This window comes from Brachycentrus maculatus, unplaced genomic scaffold, assembly GCF_059751285.1.
Source record: "Brachycentrus maculatus isolate JH-2025_06_01 unplaced genomic scaffold, ASM5975128v1 h1tg000200l, whole genome shotgun sequence".
Classification (NCBI taxonomy): Eukaryota; Metazoa; Arthropoda; class Insecta; order Trichoptera; family Brachycentridae; genus Brachycentrus; species Brachycentrus maculatus.
Window position 1 is genome coordinate 111,884 of NW_028280951.1, and position 19,954 is coordinate 131,837.

Below are 19,954 nucleotides of genomic sequence, written 5' to 3' on the forward strand. Positions count from 1 at the left end.
GAGAAACACATCACAAACACCCAGACAAATTGCAAATAAACCTTTCTTGAATTTATTTTGTACTTGGCGGGAATTGAACCCTTGACGCCAGTTTCACTGTCGAGCGTCTACCCAACTACACCACGGTCAAACCCTGTTACAACCTGTCACAGGCTATTAAGTGATCACTTAACACACGTGCAACACTTACCATTCTACCCATGATAAGCAACCACACCACTCAAAACCTCCCTGGGAATTAACCCTGGACCTCCAGTAGTAAACGCATTTACCACTACGCTACGGAGGCGGATGAAATAAAATTTCAAAATACATTAAAATTAGTTAGAAGGAATTCTCAACTTTGGCGAATTTATTTTAACAATTTTCTGACAAAATACATTTCTTTTTGATAAACAATCATGTTTTGTTTCAGGTCTCTTGGGTTAAGAGGCATGGTCAGAGCTTTGAGCTTTTGACTTTTGGCCATCTGACGTACAGCAGCGAAGACAGGTAATTATAAAATTAAATATTACTAGATACATCTATTGGTGAGATGAAAGAAGTTTTTTTGAGCAAAAACTCTTTAATTAAGGTACCATGAGGTCCGAATCCTGGATTATAATATGTGTGATCAAGTATTGAGACACACTCAAAATGTTGTAAATAAATTAACTGATCAAATTATAAGCATAAATAATAAAATGAATAGGATGTTTTCTAGTGTTTCTCATGTATGTGATTATAATCCAGGATTCGGACCTCACATACAAATGAAAGAGTTTCTGCTCAATAAAAAATCTTCTTTTATATCACCAATAGATATCTCTAGTGAATTTCTTATGATTCAAGGACGTTTCGAAATTGGTTCATATATATATATATTTAGAACTTCCAAGAATTTGAGTAGTGTGGTTGTCATCAATGGGTAGAATTGGTGAATGTTTTGAAATTGGATCATATATAAGTAATTCAAACCCTTATCCGCATCCCAATGGTGCATAGGGCACTGCATCATATAAACGCAGTGTCATCTTGATCGTAAACACATGAAGGAAAGGTGATCAGCCCTCCACTTCAGGTACCAGTCCAGGGTAATATTTAATAAATATTTGAGTGAAAAAATCACTTATATTTATTTAACCCCCTGGGAATCGAACCCGGGACCTCCAGAACGGCAGCCGAGCGTGCTGACCATTACACTACGGAGGCGGACTAAAAGTAATATCTTTAAGTAATATATATAAGTAATATCAATTGAATTTTCATAATTCAGGTTGTAAATAAAGTAATTAAAAATCCAACGAATTAGATCGATTTATCAAAAAATAACCCTAAAAAGGCTATTTGGACTGATCTGATGGAACAACATAATTAATTGTATAATTTGAGAATAAGTATTTGGATTCACTCAAAATGCTGTAACCCTTCACACATAATTATTGAGCATTTCTCGTGAAAACCTGTGCATTGTATGACACACAAAAAAATATTTAAAGAAGAAAATTGAAACCATGAAAAAGTTTATCATCTTGGTCCTTCGGCCGGTGACGCCGAAATCAATCATGAAATTCTGATAAATTTTTAAATACTCAGCCTCAAAAGTTGAGTGAAAAATTCATATTAATTTATCAAGTACTTCGTGACTTCGGCACTTTTCTTTTTTACTTTGACTATCAATCATCCGTAAAATTTTATTTTTACTCTCATCTAAGAACGAGGAAAAAAATACAATTTCCGTAAAAAAATCGTTACATGTGATTTGTGAATATCATTGGAAAATAAGTAATAAACTGCTCGCTGAAAGATTCGACTATCTGAACTACTCTTAAATAAACCCAGAAATTACCTTGTAACGAAAAATTTCATTACAACATTTTGAGTGTGTCCAAATACTTGTTCACAAAATCTGGATTATCTCCAATTACAGGAGTTATTTTTATATTATTTTTTGACATCTCATCAAAGATGAAGAAGAATATGGAAGTCTGGGCATTTACGGGGCTGACGACCGTCATCGGCTGGTTTAAGTGATCACTTTACACACGTGTAACATTCACCAATTCTACCCATTATTGACAACCACACTACTCAAATTCTTGGAAGTTCTTTATACATGAACCAATTTAGAAACAGAATGAAGTTTAAAGCAAGGTTTCTAAATTGGTTCATGTATAAAGAACTTCCAATAATTTGAGTAGTGTGGTTGTCAATAATGGGTAGAATTGGTGAATGTTACACGTGTGTAAAGTGATCACTTGAACCAGCCGATGACGGTCGTCAGCCCCGTAAATGCCCAGACTTCCATATTCTTCTTCATCTTTGATGAGATGTCAAAAAATAATATAAAAATTTCATTAATTGATTCATTTATTCATTTTTAAATTACTGTTTTACTTGGTAAATACCACTTTTTATTAAAATCCATTGTGACATGTGTTTCGATACATTCCGATCATCATCATTATCATTTAAACACCATTCGGTGTTTGAAAGTGATGCAGGATGCATCGAAACATGTGTCATTATAAATTTTAAAATGTAGTTGTATTTACCAAGCACAACTTAAAATAAAAACGATTTTTTTTGTTAACATGCATGTTACACAGATAATCTTAATTATTTTGCTCGGTATTTCATCAATGTAAACGCAGTCCTTTAGTGCTAACCTTAGATTAAAAAAATTCCAATCACAATTAATAGAAATGTTGAAACAATTATTTATTCATCCCCTATTCTCGCTAGACCAAGGTTGGCTCTTTCTATGAGCATTTTGAGCTCTTCATTCTAAGATTCTATATGTTTACAACAAAGATTATTATCTTTCATGTAAATATAATATTAGACAGTGCAACTGCTTGAAGATAATTTACAATCGTGTCTAATATTTGAGATAATAAGTTACTACTAGTGAGTCGCTGTTGAAATATATATATTTTTAAAGTGGTTCACATAAAGTAATGTATCTAACGTTTGTTTACTTTGTGGTATAATAATATTACACTCTCCTTATCATTCATTATTAAAAAAATTAAAACTTTTCATTACATTGTGTTTCTCAGCGGTTTGGTTTGTTGTGGCTCTATCAACATTTAAAAGTTCTGTTTTCTTTATACTTGGCACTTCACACAAAAAGTTTATTAATCCCTACCGTAGGCTTTCGTTCGTTCAAAAAATATCAGTTTTTTAACAATCGTTTCTTGAATTTATATTGCTATTGAAGGAATCAAGCCCGCGACACCAGTTTTGAAGTCGATCATTTACCCGACTACACCACTGAAAGTAACTTTAAAGAATCGGGGCTTTAAAATGTTATTAAATCTACAAATAAGATTACTGGGTAAAGTGCATAGGCGGAAGAGGGGAGCGTTGTCACTTCGGTTTTAGCGTCTTTATTTATATTTCAAAATATTCTTTAGAGACTTTTTACAATATTCTCCGTATCAAAAAATATATTACTATTAAAGACTATGACAAAAATATATGACTAATTTCGGAAACTAATTTTTAATAAAAAGAGAAATATTTGTGTTTTTTTCATTATTTACAATACTATAATTACATACTATTTCTGTGAGCCAAATTGTGGTAGAGTAGTTTCGAACCCAGAAACTGGCTCAAGAGTCCGTGACACTAACCACGGGACCACAACCCGACAAAACTACAGATGATTCCATTTACTGATTTTAATATAAACGTTTAGTTTTAGAGTTTATATTTAAATCCGTAGATGGAAGTATCTGTAGCTTTAGAAACTAGTTATAATAATAAAGTACTCAAGTGGTAAAAAACAAGTATTTTATTGATAATTGAATCATAGTCCTACTACAATGTGAATGCCACAACAATAAAAAACTTTCAAAATATTTTTTTTTAATATTTTTCTTTCAGATATTCCCTGTTATATGTGGACCCCAATGATTGGACTCTCCTCATAAAATCAGTCCAAGCGAAGGATGCTGGTTTATACGAGTGTCAAGTATCTTCTCACCCCCCTTTAGCAAGATGCACTTATCTCGTAGTATTAGGTAAGTGTCAGTTTTAACAAAAGTGATAAGTATTTTTTATGTAAAATTAATAACTCTGTTATTTTATTAAATGGTTTTAATTTGATCAATTACATTTTAAAAAAAAAAAACTTCCACATCCATCATCAAAAATCTATCATTTTTTTAATTGGCAGAATGGTAAATGTTACACAAGTGTGTAAAGTGATCACTAAAACCAGCCAAATGCCAGGTCGTAAACCCTGGGATACTCAGATGGATACTATATATATATATATATATATATATATATATATATATATATATATATATATATATATATATATATATATATATATATATATATATATATATATATATATATATATATATATATATATATATATATATATATATATATATATATATATATATATAATACTATATATATATATATATATATACATATATATATATATATATATATATATATATATATATATATATATAAATATATATATATATATATATATATATATATATATATATATATATATATATATATATATATATATATATATATATATATATATATATATATATATATATATATATATTTATATATATATATATATATATATATATAATATATATATATATATATATATATATATATATATATATATATATATATATTTATATATATATATATATATATATATATATATATATATATATATATATATATATATATATATATATATATATATATATATATATATCTCTTTGGCTTCCTTTGCCGTCCAATAATGAGACTTTCCACTTTAAATCGCTGTTCTTTCTTCGCGCAATAAATAATCACAATTCAATTCAAAAGCTTTAATTGAGCGAGTCCGAAGACAATCAAAATAAGTGGTGAAATATTAACCGGATGCTCCCAATGTTACTTCAAAAACTCATAAGAAACGTAGATTTATTATACCTCAGAAAACCCCTCTCTCTCTTACAGTTAACTCTACGTATCTCTCCTAATACCCGACATTTTTCATCTGTCACCGCCTTTTTAAAGTCATTTATTTCGTATTTCAACTTTCAAAATACGTTTTCCTCGAAAACAATTCACTTAGACTTGGTCGATTCCCGGGCACCTAGTATGATATAATTTCAACCATTCGATCTTCAAGCGTCTAATTCTCGTTTTTGACTAATAAACGTCTTTACGTATGAATATCCCATACTCGTATTATAATGTACATATAACAAATCGCGTTTTATCCTAAATTTATTTCCAAATCGATAAATTCATTTTCTTCTTTAATCAACCCCTGGCAGTCTATTTATAATATAGAAGTAAAATCTCACTTACTAATTTCTAACTATTTCCTATAAATCGTTCAAAATAATTTAGAAAATTAAAAAAGTCATGCAAACACCTTTCAAAATAAATTATATTAACAATGATTAATCTTAGTTAGCTTCGAAACCGGTAGATATTTTAATTAGGTTATAATAAAATATTTGGAGTGATTTAAAACAAAGTTAAGTTTTTAATTATAAGCAAAAAGGCTCTCATTAAAGTTGTAGAAGAAGATTATCAGAATAAGAAAGAAGAATTATCAACAATTTGGGGATAAAGTAATTAATTGCAATGACATTTTGTGCACTCTGACATGTACCCAGTCGTGATCGACAGCTGCAGTTAACATGCTGTCAAGTTAGCTTCAATTTATATTAGATTTTTTTTATATAAAAACTGCAGTCTCCAACTGTGGCAGTTTAAAGCAGTTGATCTCAACTGCGTGAAGGAAATTGTTTGTTTTTACTCTGATTTATTACGAGAATCACTTTTGCAAGTAAAGCGAAGACGTTTATCTCTCGAATTAATAACGATCTGTCTTATGCTAGGGGTTCCGGTAATACCCATTTAATGCAAGAGATTTCTCTCACTACGCTTGTATTTAAACGTTATTCATTGCATCCTCTTTTGTTGTTCTCCATTCTTTATTTCCATTCAAACGCTTTTCTACTACAAAATTTACGAGCTGCAGAATTTTGAACAATGATATTACATAATTTCTTAAATATTTTTCGCAGATACTTTTTAGTACATTTTATAAACTTTACAGAATAAAACTAGAACTTTGATTTAAACCATTTTTACTGGCACATTTCTTCAACCGGTTTCGATAAGAACCTTGCCATTATCAGGGTCAGACATGTAATAAATCTAAAACATAGAAATATTCAAACTTAATTACCCATTCCTCGTCTAATTATGAATATTTTAATGTTTTAGGTTTAGTACATTTTTAACCCTGATGATGACAAGTATCAAATTAAAATTAAAACACTTGTTTTTACCACATGATTTATTACCACACAGTTTTTTTTATTTGATAAGATAAAAATAAACGTAACTCAAGTAGTAAAAAACAAATGTTTTAATTTTAATTTCATCATTTCTTAACACAAAGTGAATGCCGAAACAATAAGTTTAATGACAAGGATCAATAAAAAAGTGATTAAAAAACGAAGTTTTCGTTTTATTTTATAGATGACATTAATATTTTACTGCGCAAGATTTTGGTTATAAGACGAAAAACACCACTTAAAATTATCCATCATACCGCAAAAGTGATTGGTCTTACTGTAAGTACCATGTTGTTCCAGTCCCCCTGGTGACCATAGTGGACTCGTTTATAATACATACTATAGATCTTGGTAATCATATCATAAAAGTGATCAGTCTTACTGTAAGTACCATGTTGTTCCAGTCCCCCTGGTGACCATAGTGGACTCGTCAGGCCTGTCCGTGGCCGAACGGTTCTACCGGCTCGGCAGCACCATAGAGCTCACCTGCGTGGGCTCGGCCCCCGCCCACCGCAAGGGCGGCGCGGGCGGCATGCTGTGGCTATTCGGTGAACAGGCCCTCAACCATGACGTCACGAGGGGAGGCATCAGGTATTTAACTAACCAACTAACTAACTAACTAGCTATCACGTAGTTTCCTTACAGGGGTGGGCAGAGATAATATAACAGATGAAGAATAATATGGAAGTCTGGGCATTTACGGGGCTGACGTCCGTCATAGGCTGGTTTAGGTTATCATATTCTTCTCAATATTATTAATATTTAAACCATTTTTTGTGGTTAGTCATGTTTACTTATTTATTTTTTTACAAAAATGTTAATAATATTAGTTTATAACCACTCACCGAGATTTTTATGTCTACCGGTTTCGAGACGTACCCGTCTCTTCGTAAGAACAATCACTATTACAGCATGCAAACAATACCACCCTTCACCACCATAGCACCATTTACACACTTAAAACTACACAAAATAAGTGATTTTAATTGATTCCAACTCAACACAGATTAAAATATAAAAAAGTTTTTTTTAGTTAGAAGAAACAAAAATCCACTAAATGACCATTAAACCTTATAATAAGCAAGGTTAAAAGTAAATGCAACTCTCATATATAATAGGGGGTTAAATTAGTTCTTGCCGTTTATAAAAATTTAATATTTCTCTGTAATTTAAATAGATTCCTTTCGTTTTTTTGTTTTCCTGTCCCCCGCTGCCTCGAAAACCCACGTGGCACTTTCAACCGCCTCAAACCGCCTCAAAATTAAGGCTATGAGCCTTGTTCATCGGCAGGGAAACTGGGTCCCGTATGCTCTGAAGAAAAGAGATACTTAAGGCGACTTTGCATGTGTGATTCACTCTTGCAACGGCATCACAGAAAAGGTTTTTTGCATCGCGTCATCACCAGCGACGAGAAGTGAATCTTCTTCGACAACCCCAAACGCCGCAAAGTCATCTGCCAGCCAGGTCAGCCACTTCCTGCTGAAGCCAGCATTGCAAAACGCAACATTCACGGCTCAAAAACGATGCTTTGCATTTGGTGGGATCAGCAGGGAGTAATTTTTTTCGAGCTTCTCAAAGCAGGCCAAAGAGTCACAGCAGAGGTTTACAAGCAGCAAATGATCAAACTGAAAACAGCAATTGAAGAAAAACGTCCAGAATACGCAGCCAGGCACGAGTCGATTCTCATTCTGCACGAAAACGCGCGCCCGCATGTTGCCAAAGTGGCAAAAGAACAGATAAACTCCTTCGGCTGGGAGGTTCTGTCACAACCGCCCTACTCTCCTGACGTCGCACCATCCGATTATCATCTGTTTCGGTCCATGCAGCATGGATTATCGGGAGAAATTTTCAAAAGTTATCGAGAAGTCGAGTTATGGGTTGAAAATTGGATTGCTTCAAAAGACAAGGTTTTCTTTTATAGGGGAATACGACTTCTTCCTGAAAGATGGGCCAAAGTAGTCGAGAAAGAAGGGCAATACTTTGAATAAATTCTTACTTTAAAAAAAATATATTTTCAATTCAAAATACTACAAAAAACGGCGAGAATTAATTCAACCCCCTATTATAATCATAAAAATAACCACTCACCGAGATTTTTATATCTACCGGTTTTAAGACGTACCCGTCTCTTCGTCAGGACAATCAGAATCACAGCATGCAAATCGAAGAGACGGGTACGTCTCAAAACCGGTAGACATAAAAATCTCGTTGAGTGGTATATGTATATTTATATTACTAACATTTTTGTAAAAAAAATAAGTAAAAATGACTAACCACAAAGTAAATGCTTTAAATATTAATAATATTGAGAATTTAAAAAATAGAATATTTGTCGATTATTTTATATTGGATTTGTCATCAATCATTGGCAAATCACTTTTCTTGCATACATCATACACTTTTATCACCAACACTTGCAGGTTTTTTCTACTATCAGCAAGAAGAACAGCATCGTAAGATAAACTTTTTAATGGTTGTTACATTGGATTTGTCATCATTTATTAGCGAATCACTTTCCTTGCAAACATATACTTTTGTCACCAACATGTCTTATCTGCTGTCGGCAATAAGAACAGCATCGTCAGATAAATTATTTATCATAATTATTATCATTTATATTTATTTTTATTTCAATTTTAGATAAGGTTATTATATAGATTATATAGATATATATAGATATAGATTATTTTTATTGGATTTGTCAGCATTCATAAGTGAATCACTTTCCTACCAACGCCTTTAGATCTTCTCTACTATCGGCAAGAAGAACAACATCGCCTGATAAACTGTTTTTATTTTTCTTTTGAGTGTGTCCAAATACTTGTTCACAAAATCTGGATATCTCCAATTACAGGAATTATTTTCATATTATTTTTAACATCTCATCAAAGATGACGAAGAATATGGAAGTCTGGGCATTTGCGGGGCTGACGACCGTCATAGGCTGATTTAAGTGATCGCTTTACACACGTGTAACATTCACCAATTCTACCCATTTTTGACAACCACACTACTTAAATTCTTGGAAGTTCTATATATATATATATATGAACCAATTAAGAAACCTTGTTCTTGAATCACTAGAACTTCACTAGAGACATCTATTGGTGAGATGTTAAGAAGTTTTTACTAAGCAGAAACTCTTATATTAGTTTGTGAGGTCCGAATCCTGGATTATAATCACACATGAGAAACGCCTGAAAATACCATTTTCATTCTTATTATCATCAAAAATAATTATTTGAAGTCCATGGTTTTTCTATGTTGGATTTGTCAATATTCATTAACAAATCACATTCCTTGCATACATCATACACTTTTATCACCAACACCTGCAGGCCTTTTCTACTATCAGCACGACGAAACGTATTGTCAGATAAACTATTTATTATTATTATCACTTGCTTTTTAGATTAAATTAATGGTTTTCCATTTTCTTTGTCATAACTAAAATTTACAATGCCGTAGAATCAATATGTCATAAAGTTCAGGCCATAATCTGAATCTTTAGTGCTTCACGGTTCGCTTCACTCGATGTCCTCCTTAAATAAGCTTTATGTTCTTTCAACGTTTTCATTTGAAATATATCACCTATCTAAAGCAATAATTCGAGTTGATCTACGAAGCTCGCTAACTTTAAATAACCTGAATTGAAACTATTTTTGCGAAGCTAGATAAATGGGACACATAATTAAAAATGACAGAAATATTTTGTCTGAGTAATCTGATCCTGGCAATATTTTATGTATCCAGTGGAGTACAGATCAAATCTATAATCTAATTTAATATAATTTAAATTTTATTTTACTTCTTTTAATATATATTGTATTCTTGCCAGTGCCCTTTACTATGACCTAAATATAAAGTATACCCACACTCAGGTCATGCCTTTGTGGGATCTTTTTGTATATATATATATATTGTTTTTTTGTACTTGTATTTTTATTATATTGTGAAATGCAAAAGAATTTAAAATAAATTAAAAAAGAAAATAAATAAAATAAAGTAAATTTTACAACAAAGTTTTAAAAACATAATTTTTTAGGTAGTTTTTTAATATAAATCAATATGAATGTATAAAATGTAATAATATTAATTTCGTTTTATACTCCAAAACCTTAATACTCTTTAAATCATAGGTACAAACACCTATGACAGCTGTTTTTTTAATACAATTTTTATCACATTGGCAGAGTCCTTTATTGAACATAACAGCAACTCATGCAAACATTTTTTAAGTTTACTTTCATGTAATTAACGACTGATTTGATGCAATTCAGTGCCCTGTGCACCACTGAGTACGGATAAAGGTCAGAAGAAGAAGAAGAATGCCACAAGGGGCCAATATCTTCCAAATGTTAGAATCCCTGACCTTCAATATAGTTTATAGTTTACTTTATTTTAACTTACTTTAAATATTGTTTTAGTTGTGCTTACTTAGTAAATCAGTTTATACAATACTTAGTGGAGTACTATCGTACTGGACTAAGTATTATATAAACTGAAATAACTTAATAACTTTAAACTTAAAACGTTTAATTCTTCAAACTTTAAAATACACAATACAATATTTTCGCTGATAGAACCATCCCACTTTATATTATGAGATTTACAAAAAATCGTCAAACTCGTCAAGACAACGTGAATATTTTACGCGTGTGCGTTTTACTTATTAAAAAAATATATATTATTCTGTCTGCCTCCGTAGTGTAATAGTCAGCATGCTTGGCTACCGTTTTGGAAGTCCTGGGATCAATTCTCAGCGGGGGTCAAATAAATGTAAGTGATTTTGTCACTCAAATATTTAATTAATATTACCCTGGAATAGTAACTGAAGCGGAGAGCTGATCACCTTTTCTTCATGTGTTAATTAATGATCAAGATAATGCTGCATTTATATGATGCAGTGCCCTATGCACCATTGAGTGAGGATAAGGGTAAGAAGAAGATTTATATTAATTTCATAATGTTTTTTATTTCAGCGTCAAAACCGAAGCCACTGACTCTGGGTTAATTTCCGAGTTGCACGTCGCCGGAGCGCGTCGTGCTGACGCGGGCAACTATCATTGCGTGCTCAGCGACGTGCGAGCGACTGTTGTCGTGCATGTTCTTGCAGGTCAGTTTATTTTATTATCAGTGGTTTTAAGTATAATACCGGAAAAAAAACATCTCATTGGAGACCAGAAGAAAAAATTGAAGTAGGTGCTATTTTAGTTGATATGATAAAAATAATATTCCGTAAGAACCTGCATCGAAACACATGTCACAATAAATGTGTAGAAAAAGCGGTATTTACCAAGTGAAATTCAAATTAAAAATGCATAGATAATACTTTAAAGTGAGTGTCAAATCAATAAACGAAATCATATATCACTCACTCCTTTCAACAACGTCCTATAATATCAAAAAATTAGATTTTTCAGGAGATCGTTTTTAAAGTTTGAAAATATAATAAAATGCGTTAAAAATAAATATCAAGCCACTTTTTGAACTTTATGTGTGCAACCTATCTTTTGAGGTAAAACCTGAATGTTTTTTCTCCATTTGAAAAATATTTAACATATTTAAAAAAATAATAAAACAATACATTTTCTTCAAAAAGAAAAAGAAAACACTTTCTGCCCTGTAGCGGTTAAATATTAAGTTTTAAATATGCCGCTTTTGCTGGGATATAGTACATTTTCTGAGCATTTCGAGAACATGCACAACTGAAAATTGACGATTTTAAATATGACGTTGTTGAAAGGAGGGAGCGATGTAAAAGCTAGTGCAACTGCTTTCAAGCAATCATTTTAATATATTTATTTTTCATTTTGGCTTACATCAATTTAATTTTACGACACCAAATGTTCACTTTTAATTTAAGTTTTACGTGGTAAATACCACTTTTTCTTAAAATCTATTGTAACATGTTTTTCGATGCATTCGCATCATTTTCAAACATCGTGTGTGAAGCTTAGTATAAATTTTTAGAGTTTTGTCCTTGGGACTTTGACGAGTTTTGTTCTTGGGACTTTAGTTATTCATTTGTGAATTATGGGTTTAAAATTATCTGTATTTATATGGTATTCTATTTTTTATAATATTGCAGTTCATTAGTTTTGGTATTAATATTTTTTTAAATAATTTTTACTTTTTATTATTTAATGTTCGATCATCAACTATAAAATGGTTAACGAATTCTGATAAATTATTATTCTCTAATGATAATTAATTTTTATTATCTTCTTATTCATTCATAATCATAATACCATGATTATTATTCATTTATCGTTCACTTTGTGTGGACGATGAATGATAAGGAGTATTATATTATCATACCAAAAAGTTAACAATATTTATTGTAACTGCAGACAGTTGGTAGAATTCCATATTGAATTGTTGGGTAATATATCCAAAATAAAACATGGTTTTTTAAATTGGATTCTACATGTATTTATGTATACTTATGTATACGTGACGCTTTTCGTCTTCTTAGGACATTATCAAACACTCAAATAATAGTATGTGATAATGTCCTAAGAAGACGAAACGCGTTACGTATACATAAATATACGTACATAAATATACAATTCAATGCAAAAAATCGTGATTTATTTTGGAAATATTACCCAACAAGTTAACAATGCCTTTGAAATACAAATTATAATTCATTTTCTTCGTTTCTTCTATAACTTTTCAAAAACAATTTTATTATATCTTTTAAATGCATCTAGAATTTTCCATCTTTATTTGACATTTGTTCATCGTTCGAGGTGAAATAACTATTTTAATATTTCAGGAGAATACGCGGATGCCATGCAGTATGGTGCAGCAAGTGGAATCTATTACCCGAGCAGTTCCACGCTAGTATCGATCATCTTCCTCACTCTCCTTCGTCTCGCGTCTGAAACGCTTGTAACTTTTACAGCCGGTAGATGATAGAGCTTTCTTTATGTCTCTGTACCAACTAATGGTCAGAATTCAAACCTAACTTTCACCCCTTAACTTAACTTGGAGAAAACTTTTCTACTTTCCATTCTAGATTCTAGGTGTATAAGAAAACCGTTCTAAGTTTAAAAAACAATCAAACGCTAATGTAAACAAAATGTCTGAACCGAAACGAGAAATTATTAAATAATTTTTCATTTTCTAGCAAATTTATTTTTGTTCAAATAAATTATAATTGTTTAATATTGGGATAATAAACAGAATTTTACTTAGATAAAATAATTTGTATTTTTTGTCAGAGTCAAAATATTTTAATGGCAAAAATATAATTAAATCACAGGTTCCAAATTTTTTTTGGTCCAGAACATTTCTGCCAAAATTTATCTTCGAAAGGAGATTTTTTGTGTTAATAACCTAAAGTGGGTCTTAACTCTATCTACGGCTTATATGTACAGCACCGTTTATCATGTTTCTACGTAGGCTAAATTTTTTTAAGTTTTATAGCCTATTCTGAAATGCGAATGAGTTTACTCTTTATATTCAAAATAAGTGTAATTTCATGTAATTCTTGATAAAACAAAAAATACATTGTAGTATTGAAGAGAGAAAATAAATTGCCATAATGTCCACACATATAAAGGGAGAGAATTAAAAATAAACTGCCCACTACCAACCCTCCCTTCTATCTCCTTGAGCATCTAGAAGACCTCTCCAGCGCTCACTGGGTAATGGTACCGCCCCCGTTCTATGAAGTAAATCCTCAAGTTATCACATCAAATTAAATCTCAACTAATTAATGATCTCGTTAAGGATTGTTTTTAAATCACTTTTGAATATTTTTGTTTTTGATATGTTATCCCGATGGTGCATAGAGCACTCCTTGAAATTTGCGACGTCAACGTGATCATCAATTACATAAGAACAAGGTGGTCAGTCCTACACTTAAGACACCAGTGTAAGAAAAATTAAAAAAATATTGAAAAAAAGACATTAATGAAAAAAAATATATGTTAAAATCTTTCTCATTTTTTAAAATGTATTTCATTAGTTATTGACCTTTTTAAAACAAAAATTAAACTTATTAAAAAAGAGCATGTATAAAAATGGCATTACTTGAAATTTGTGTTATTTATGCATTACTTGAAGTTTATAATTAGTAGTTTTGAACAATGTGACTTGTGAATTTAAAATTAAAACTATAAAAATTTAGACGTTTTATTGTGCGTATTCAAATTTGTTTTTGAATTATAACTTGTGACGAAAATATAAAATATTAAAATAAAAAAATAAAAAACGCTTATGGACTACTCGTCACCTCTTGTGTTCTACTCAGTCAAAATCGTCATATTTTCAATAAAATTAAGGTCAAACTCTCAAATACAGTAAACGCTTTAACCGGCCTCTTCTAGGATTGCCTCAAATTTTAACATGATCTGTGAATAAGGATAAATTTTATAATAAATTCAGTTAACTTAAATCGTGTCTGTGTGTGCAATAAGAATAAGTTTTTTTTAAGGTGGTAAAGTTTAAATCGTGTACTTATACAATATACAATAACAATAACAATTTTAAAAAAAAATTAAAATACACAAATATTTTATAGTGTTACAATTACATAAGTAAGTATTACATAGCGTTAGAAGAAAAACACTTAATTGTAAATATCATATATAAAAATATATTTTCCACCAACACGCATGCATCAGTATTTACTTTTACTTTCTCCTGTGTCCGATAATAAAATTAAAAATAAAATATTTTAATTTATTAAGGAATTTATTATTTCAAAATGTGGTAATAACAAACAGATTTTTGTTATAATGATTAAAGAAAACACTTCGTTTTTTACCACTTGAGTTTTATTATAGACTACATGTTTCAGAAGTTAAACTTCCATCATTCAGGTCTGTATAATAACTATACAGACACATATATATATATATATATATATATATATATATATATATATATATATATATATATATATATATATATATATATATATATATATATATATATATATATATATATATATATATATATATATATATATATATATATATATATATATATATATATATATATATATATATATATATATATATATATATATATATATATATATATATATATATAAATATATTTATATATATATATATATATAAAAATATATATATATATATATATATATATATATAAATAAATATATATATATATATATATATATATATGTATATATATATATATATATATATATATATATATATATATGTCTGTATAATAACATATATATAGACATATATATGTTATTATACAGACCTGAATGATGGAAGTTTAACTTCTGAAATATGTAGTCTATAATAAAACTCAAGTGGTAAAAAACGAAGTGTTTTCTTTAATCATTGTAACATGTCTTACCACAAAGTTAATGCCGAAACAATAAAGAAAATAAAGATTTTTGTTATACTTTAACATATTATTATTGTATCATATAAAAATTAAGAATAATAAAATCGCTCTATTCATTTGTTTCCGGGGCTGGATATTTGGCCCACGAATATTTTCATGTTTTACATTCTTATATTTTCCACATTTGCATCATTAATAATATATCGTAGTCATACGGGAGAAAGTGACCAATTGCATTTTTTACAAAAATGTGATCATTGACTATTTGATACATTACTAACTTAATATTGCCCTGAAAAATTCCAAAAGATTTTAAACTTGGAAGTATAATATATTGACTTCTTAAAAATGACTAACTGCATTGATGTTTATTTTGTTGCCAAGCAAAAGTGACTTAAATGGCCCTCTTGAACATTTACGTTTTGTTATTTGGTCATTTTTTCCTGTGCGACTACGATATATGTATAATACATGTACCTACACAATTCTTTGCTTTTTGTAAGCTTAGTTGTAAATACATATGAAATAAAAGTATATGATATAAATTGAAAATTTGTTTTATTACTCCACTCAACTCAATGTTTATGCATTAAAATAACTTTTTAAATAATTGGAATCAGTCTTTTTGTAAAGATTGTAAAAATAATTTATTTTATTTTTGTATTTTATTTGCTTTTATTTGTTCGGGAATTAAACAGCTTTACATAAAAAAATAACGAATGAAATACTTACATTAACAATGATAAAGCTAATAAAACATTTATACATTTATGTAATAATTAGTTGAACATTAAGAGATAAAAAAGAGAGAGAAGAAAGGGTGGGTGTGTGTGTGGGTATGTATGTGTGAGGGTGGGAGTTGGGTGTTATGTTTAAATAACAAAATGATGCTTAAAATAAACTTTAAAAGTTTGTCATTTTACATTTAGTACCAACGCTGAACGCTATATCTAATTACTACTAAAAAAATGTTCGCAATAATGCTAAAAAAATTGCTTTAATAAATTATCAGGATTTAATTAATTGTTTCGACATATACTTTGTGGTAAGACATGATGAATGATGTCTATCTCACGAATAGATGTCTCTAGTGAAGTTCTAGTGATTTTAGAATAATGTTTCAAAATTGGTTCATATATATAGAACTTCCAAGAATTTGAGTAGTGTGGTTGTCAATAATGGGTAAAATCAGTGAACATTACACGTGTTTACATTGAAGTGATCACTTTAACCAGCCGATGACCGTCGTCAGCCCCGTAAATGCCCAGACTTCTATATTCTTTTTCATCTTTAATGAGATGTCAAAAAATAATAAGAAAAAAATGTTTTTTACTATTTCAGTTATTTTTATTTTAATGACTAGTTTCGGAAGCTACAGATGCTTCCACTTTCGGGTCTGAATATAAACTGAATAAGAACAGTTTATAAGACTCACTTTACTAACAGACGAATAAACATTATAATTTAGACAATAAAGCAAAATTTAACCGTCACAAAAATACATACGTTTTGGTATTATTTATTTATTAATTATTTATTTTTCAAAACATACTACATACATTAGTCATATATATAATATTCCCGATGCGTAATTTCTATTTCTCATTTTGGGACATAGGATTAAGGTTAACAAGACTGGAACACAAATAATAGAGTTACAAAAAAGATTTTCAAAAAATTGACAAAACTAATACATGGCAAAATATAAAAACAGTAAACAGGTATAATAGGCATAAGAAGCATATTTAAAAGAAATAAATGAGAAAAACATAAGGCAATATATAATATTTGTAAAATTAAAATGACGGAAAAATTTAGTCGTTTTTTGGGATCAAATAATTTCTTTTCATAGCTAACTTTTTAAGTTGTTACTCTCATCTTAGTTATCCAAAATGGAGTAAGCTACTTTACGGATTATGCCGATGTTTTGATTCTCCACTAAATAACATCGCTGACCTTGCTGTTAACTTGATACCTTTGCTCTAAGTAACCGAGTAAGCATTTTGCCATAGTAAACAAAGAAAAGAAAATATATAAAAACTACTGATTTTCCATTCACCATCTTCAAAATTTACAGATACTCAATAAAACTAAAACGATTTTTTATTCATTTTCTTTTATTGGAAAACCAACTGAATATTTAACAAAAATAACATAAATAATAGAATTTTAAAAAAATAACATTCCAATTAGAGGTTTTCCCTCTCCTAGTAAGTCCCTCTCCAAGCACAAGAGCTTAGTCTCTTTTTTGGAGAGAAACAGCGTAACTAGTATTAAAATAACACTCCTTATCATTCATCGTTCACTACATTTGACCAAATGATATAATAATTATTACGAAACCGGTTGTCATAAAGTAGTATTTTTAAGTGGTAATACACAAAATGAACGATGAATGATAAGGAGAGTATTATATTACGATACCACAAAGATAATAATACTTTTAATACATTTTACAAAAAAGTTTGAATATATGTTAAAAGTAGAAATGCCTGACAAATATATTAAATAAAAATATTTTTTGCATCTAAAATTTTTTCAAAAAATAAATTAACAATACTATCATCAATCTCATGACATTGATAACGACAAAACCTGGTCACTGGTCAAATAAAATAAAAGCGGAAAAATATACATAATTGTTGTTATATCATATAAAATACAGTTCCATCAAAAAATGTCAGTACAAAACCTAAATTTTTCAGTTGTAAATTTTAACCTAAATTCCTTCACACACGTCATTCTTATCAACTATACTCCTATATTATAGTAATTGAAACAGCCTTTATTTTGTAGTTTGTGCATAATTGGGTAAGAATATGTGGTATTTTTTGACATCTCACCAAAGAACAAGTATTTGGACACATTCAAAATGTTGTAGAAATACGTGAGTTCATAAAGTCATTTTCTGTAAAACAAAGAACTTACTTTTATGTTTATAATAAAAAAAGGAATATGAGATTCTAAGAAATAAACACCAGCGTAAAACTCGCAGTCTAATGATTTTACGATAAAAAGTAAGCTTTTTATTTGGATTCTTCTCAGTTTCATAAGTTGTTCTGTATCTTGATGTTTTTCAGCACATAAAAACAAGTTGAGCTAGCACAAACTTTTTCAGTTACGAATACGAGTTGAACAAAAACGTGAAGAAAACTTACCCCAAAACGAGATTCCCGGGTAAGTTTCCACTCCGAACTTTCGAATATCATGACGATTTTCGCGCCAACTTATTTATTTACAACTTTTATCTATTTTTTCAGTTGCATTTATAATTTTTATTTTGGTAAAAATATATTATATTAGCTTTTGAATTCCTTGGTATTTTTAATATAGGTAAGTTATATTTAGCATATTTAAGAATAAAAACCTTTTTAAAAAAAATCAAATCTATTTTTATACCATATCCTCACCCTTTTACTCCCTTCCTCACACACTCTCCCACTATTTTTATCTTTTTTTATCACTTAATGCCTTAATAATTATAATTATATATATGTGGAATTGTTTAATTGGCTTTATTTTTATTCATGTAATTATTTTTGCTATGTAATGTACCCACCTAATGTTTATTATTATTAATGTAACTATTTTTTATTATAATCTTTTTTAAATGTAAAGCTGTACAATTCCCAAACTAAATATTGATATAATAAATAAAATTTAAAATAATAAATGAACTTTTTTTGTAACAATATATTAAATAAATAAAAATAATTTATGTATTTATTTTCAAACCTTTACCTAATTTTTAAAAAAAACTTTGATTTCTTTAAAAAAATTACAACGATTAATTGTTGCATTTCACCACTAGTTATGGTATCGGAATATGAATATGTTACAAGGATTTCAAATGCCATTCAAATATGACGCCTCCGTAGTGTAATGGTCAGCACGCTCGGCTACCGTTCTGGAGGTCCCGGGTTCGATTCCCAAGGGGGGTAAAATAAATATTAGTGATTTTTTCACTGTCATATTTTTCAATACTACCCTGGACTGGAACCTGAAGCGGAGGGCTGATCACCTTTCCTTCATGTGTAAACGATCAAGATAACACTGCGTTTATATGACGCAGTGCCCTATGCACCATTGGGGTGCGGATAAGGGTTTTATTATTATTCAAATATACCCAGGAAAAATGGCTAAAGTGTCATTCTAAAAATAGGTTAAAAAAAATACAATAGTAATCCAATGTGACACCAACGGATGTGAAAGCTCGGGCTTTATTTTCCTGAATAACTTAAGTCCTAAATGATTTGAAAAGTAAACGGAATCATCAATCT

General features: G+C 29.5%; 1 protein-coding gene across 1 annotated transcript in view; it reads left to right on the top strand.

The window, feature by feature from the left end:
• LOC148307372 (zwei Ig domain protein zig-8-like) overlaps nucleotides 1-13,716 on the top strand; it is a 69,835-nt gene extending 56,119 nt beyond the window's left edge. Inside the window, exons 4-8 of the mRNA XM_088263530.1 lie at nucleotides 416-492; nucleotides 3,871-4,007; nucleotides 6,740-6,926; nucleotides 11,318-11,451; nucleotides 13,117-13,716. Of these exons, the coding sequence (XP_088119656.1) occupies nucleotides 416-492; nucleotides 3,871-4,007; nucleotides 6,740-6,926; nucleotides 11,318-11,451; nucleotides 13,117-13,256 (675 nt within the window). The 3' untranslated portion in view covers nucleotides 13,257-13,716. The remainder of the gene's footprint in view (nucleotides 1-415; nucleotides 493-3,870; nucleotides 4,008-6,739; nucleotides 6,927-11,317; nucleotides 11,452-13,116) is intronic.
• Nucleotides 13,717-19,954: the final 6,238 nt, after the last annotated feature.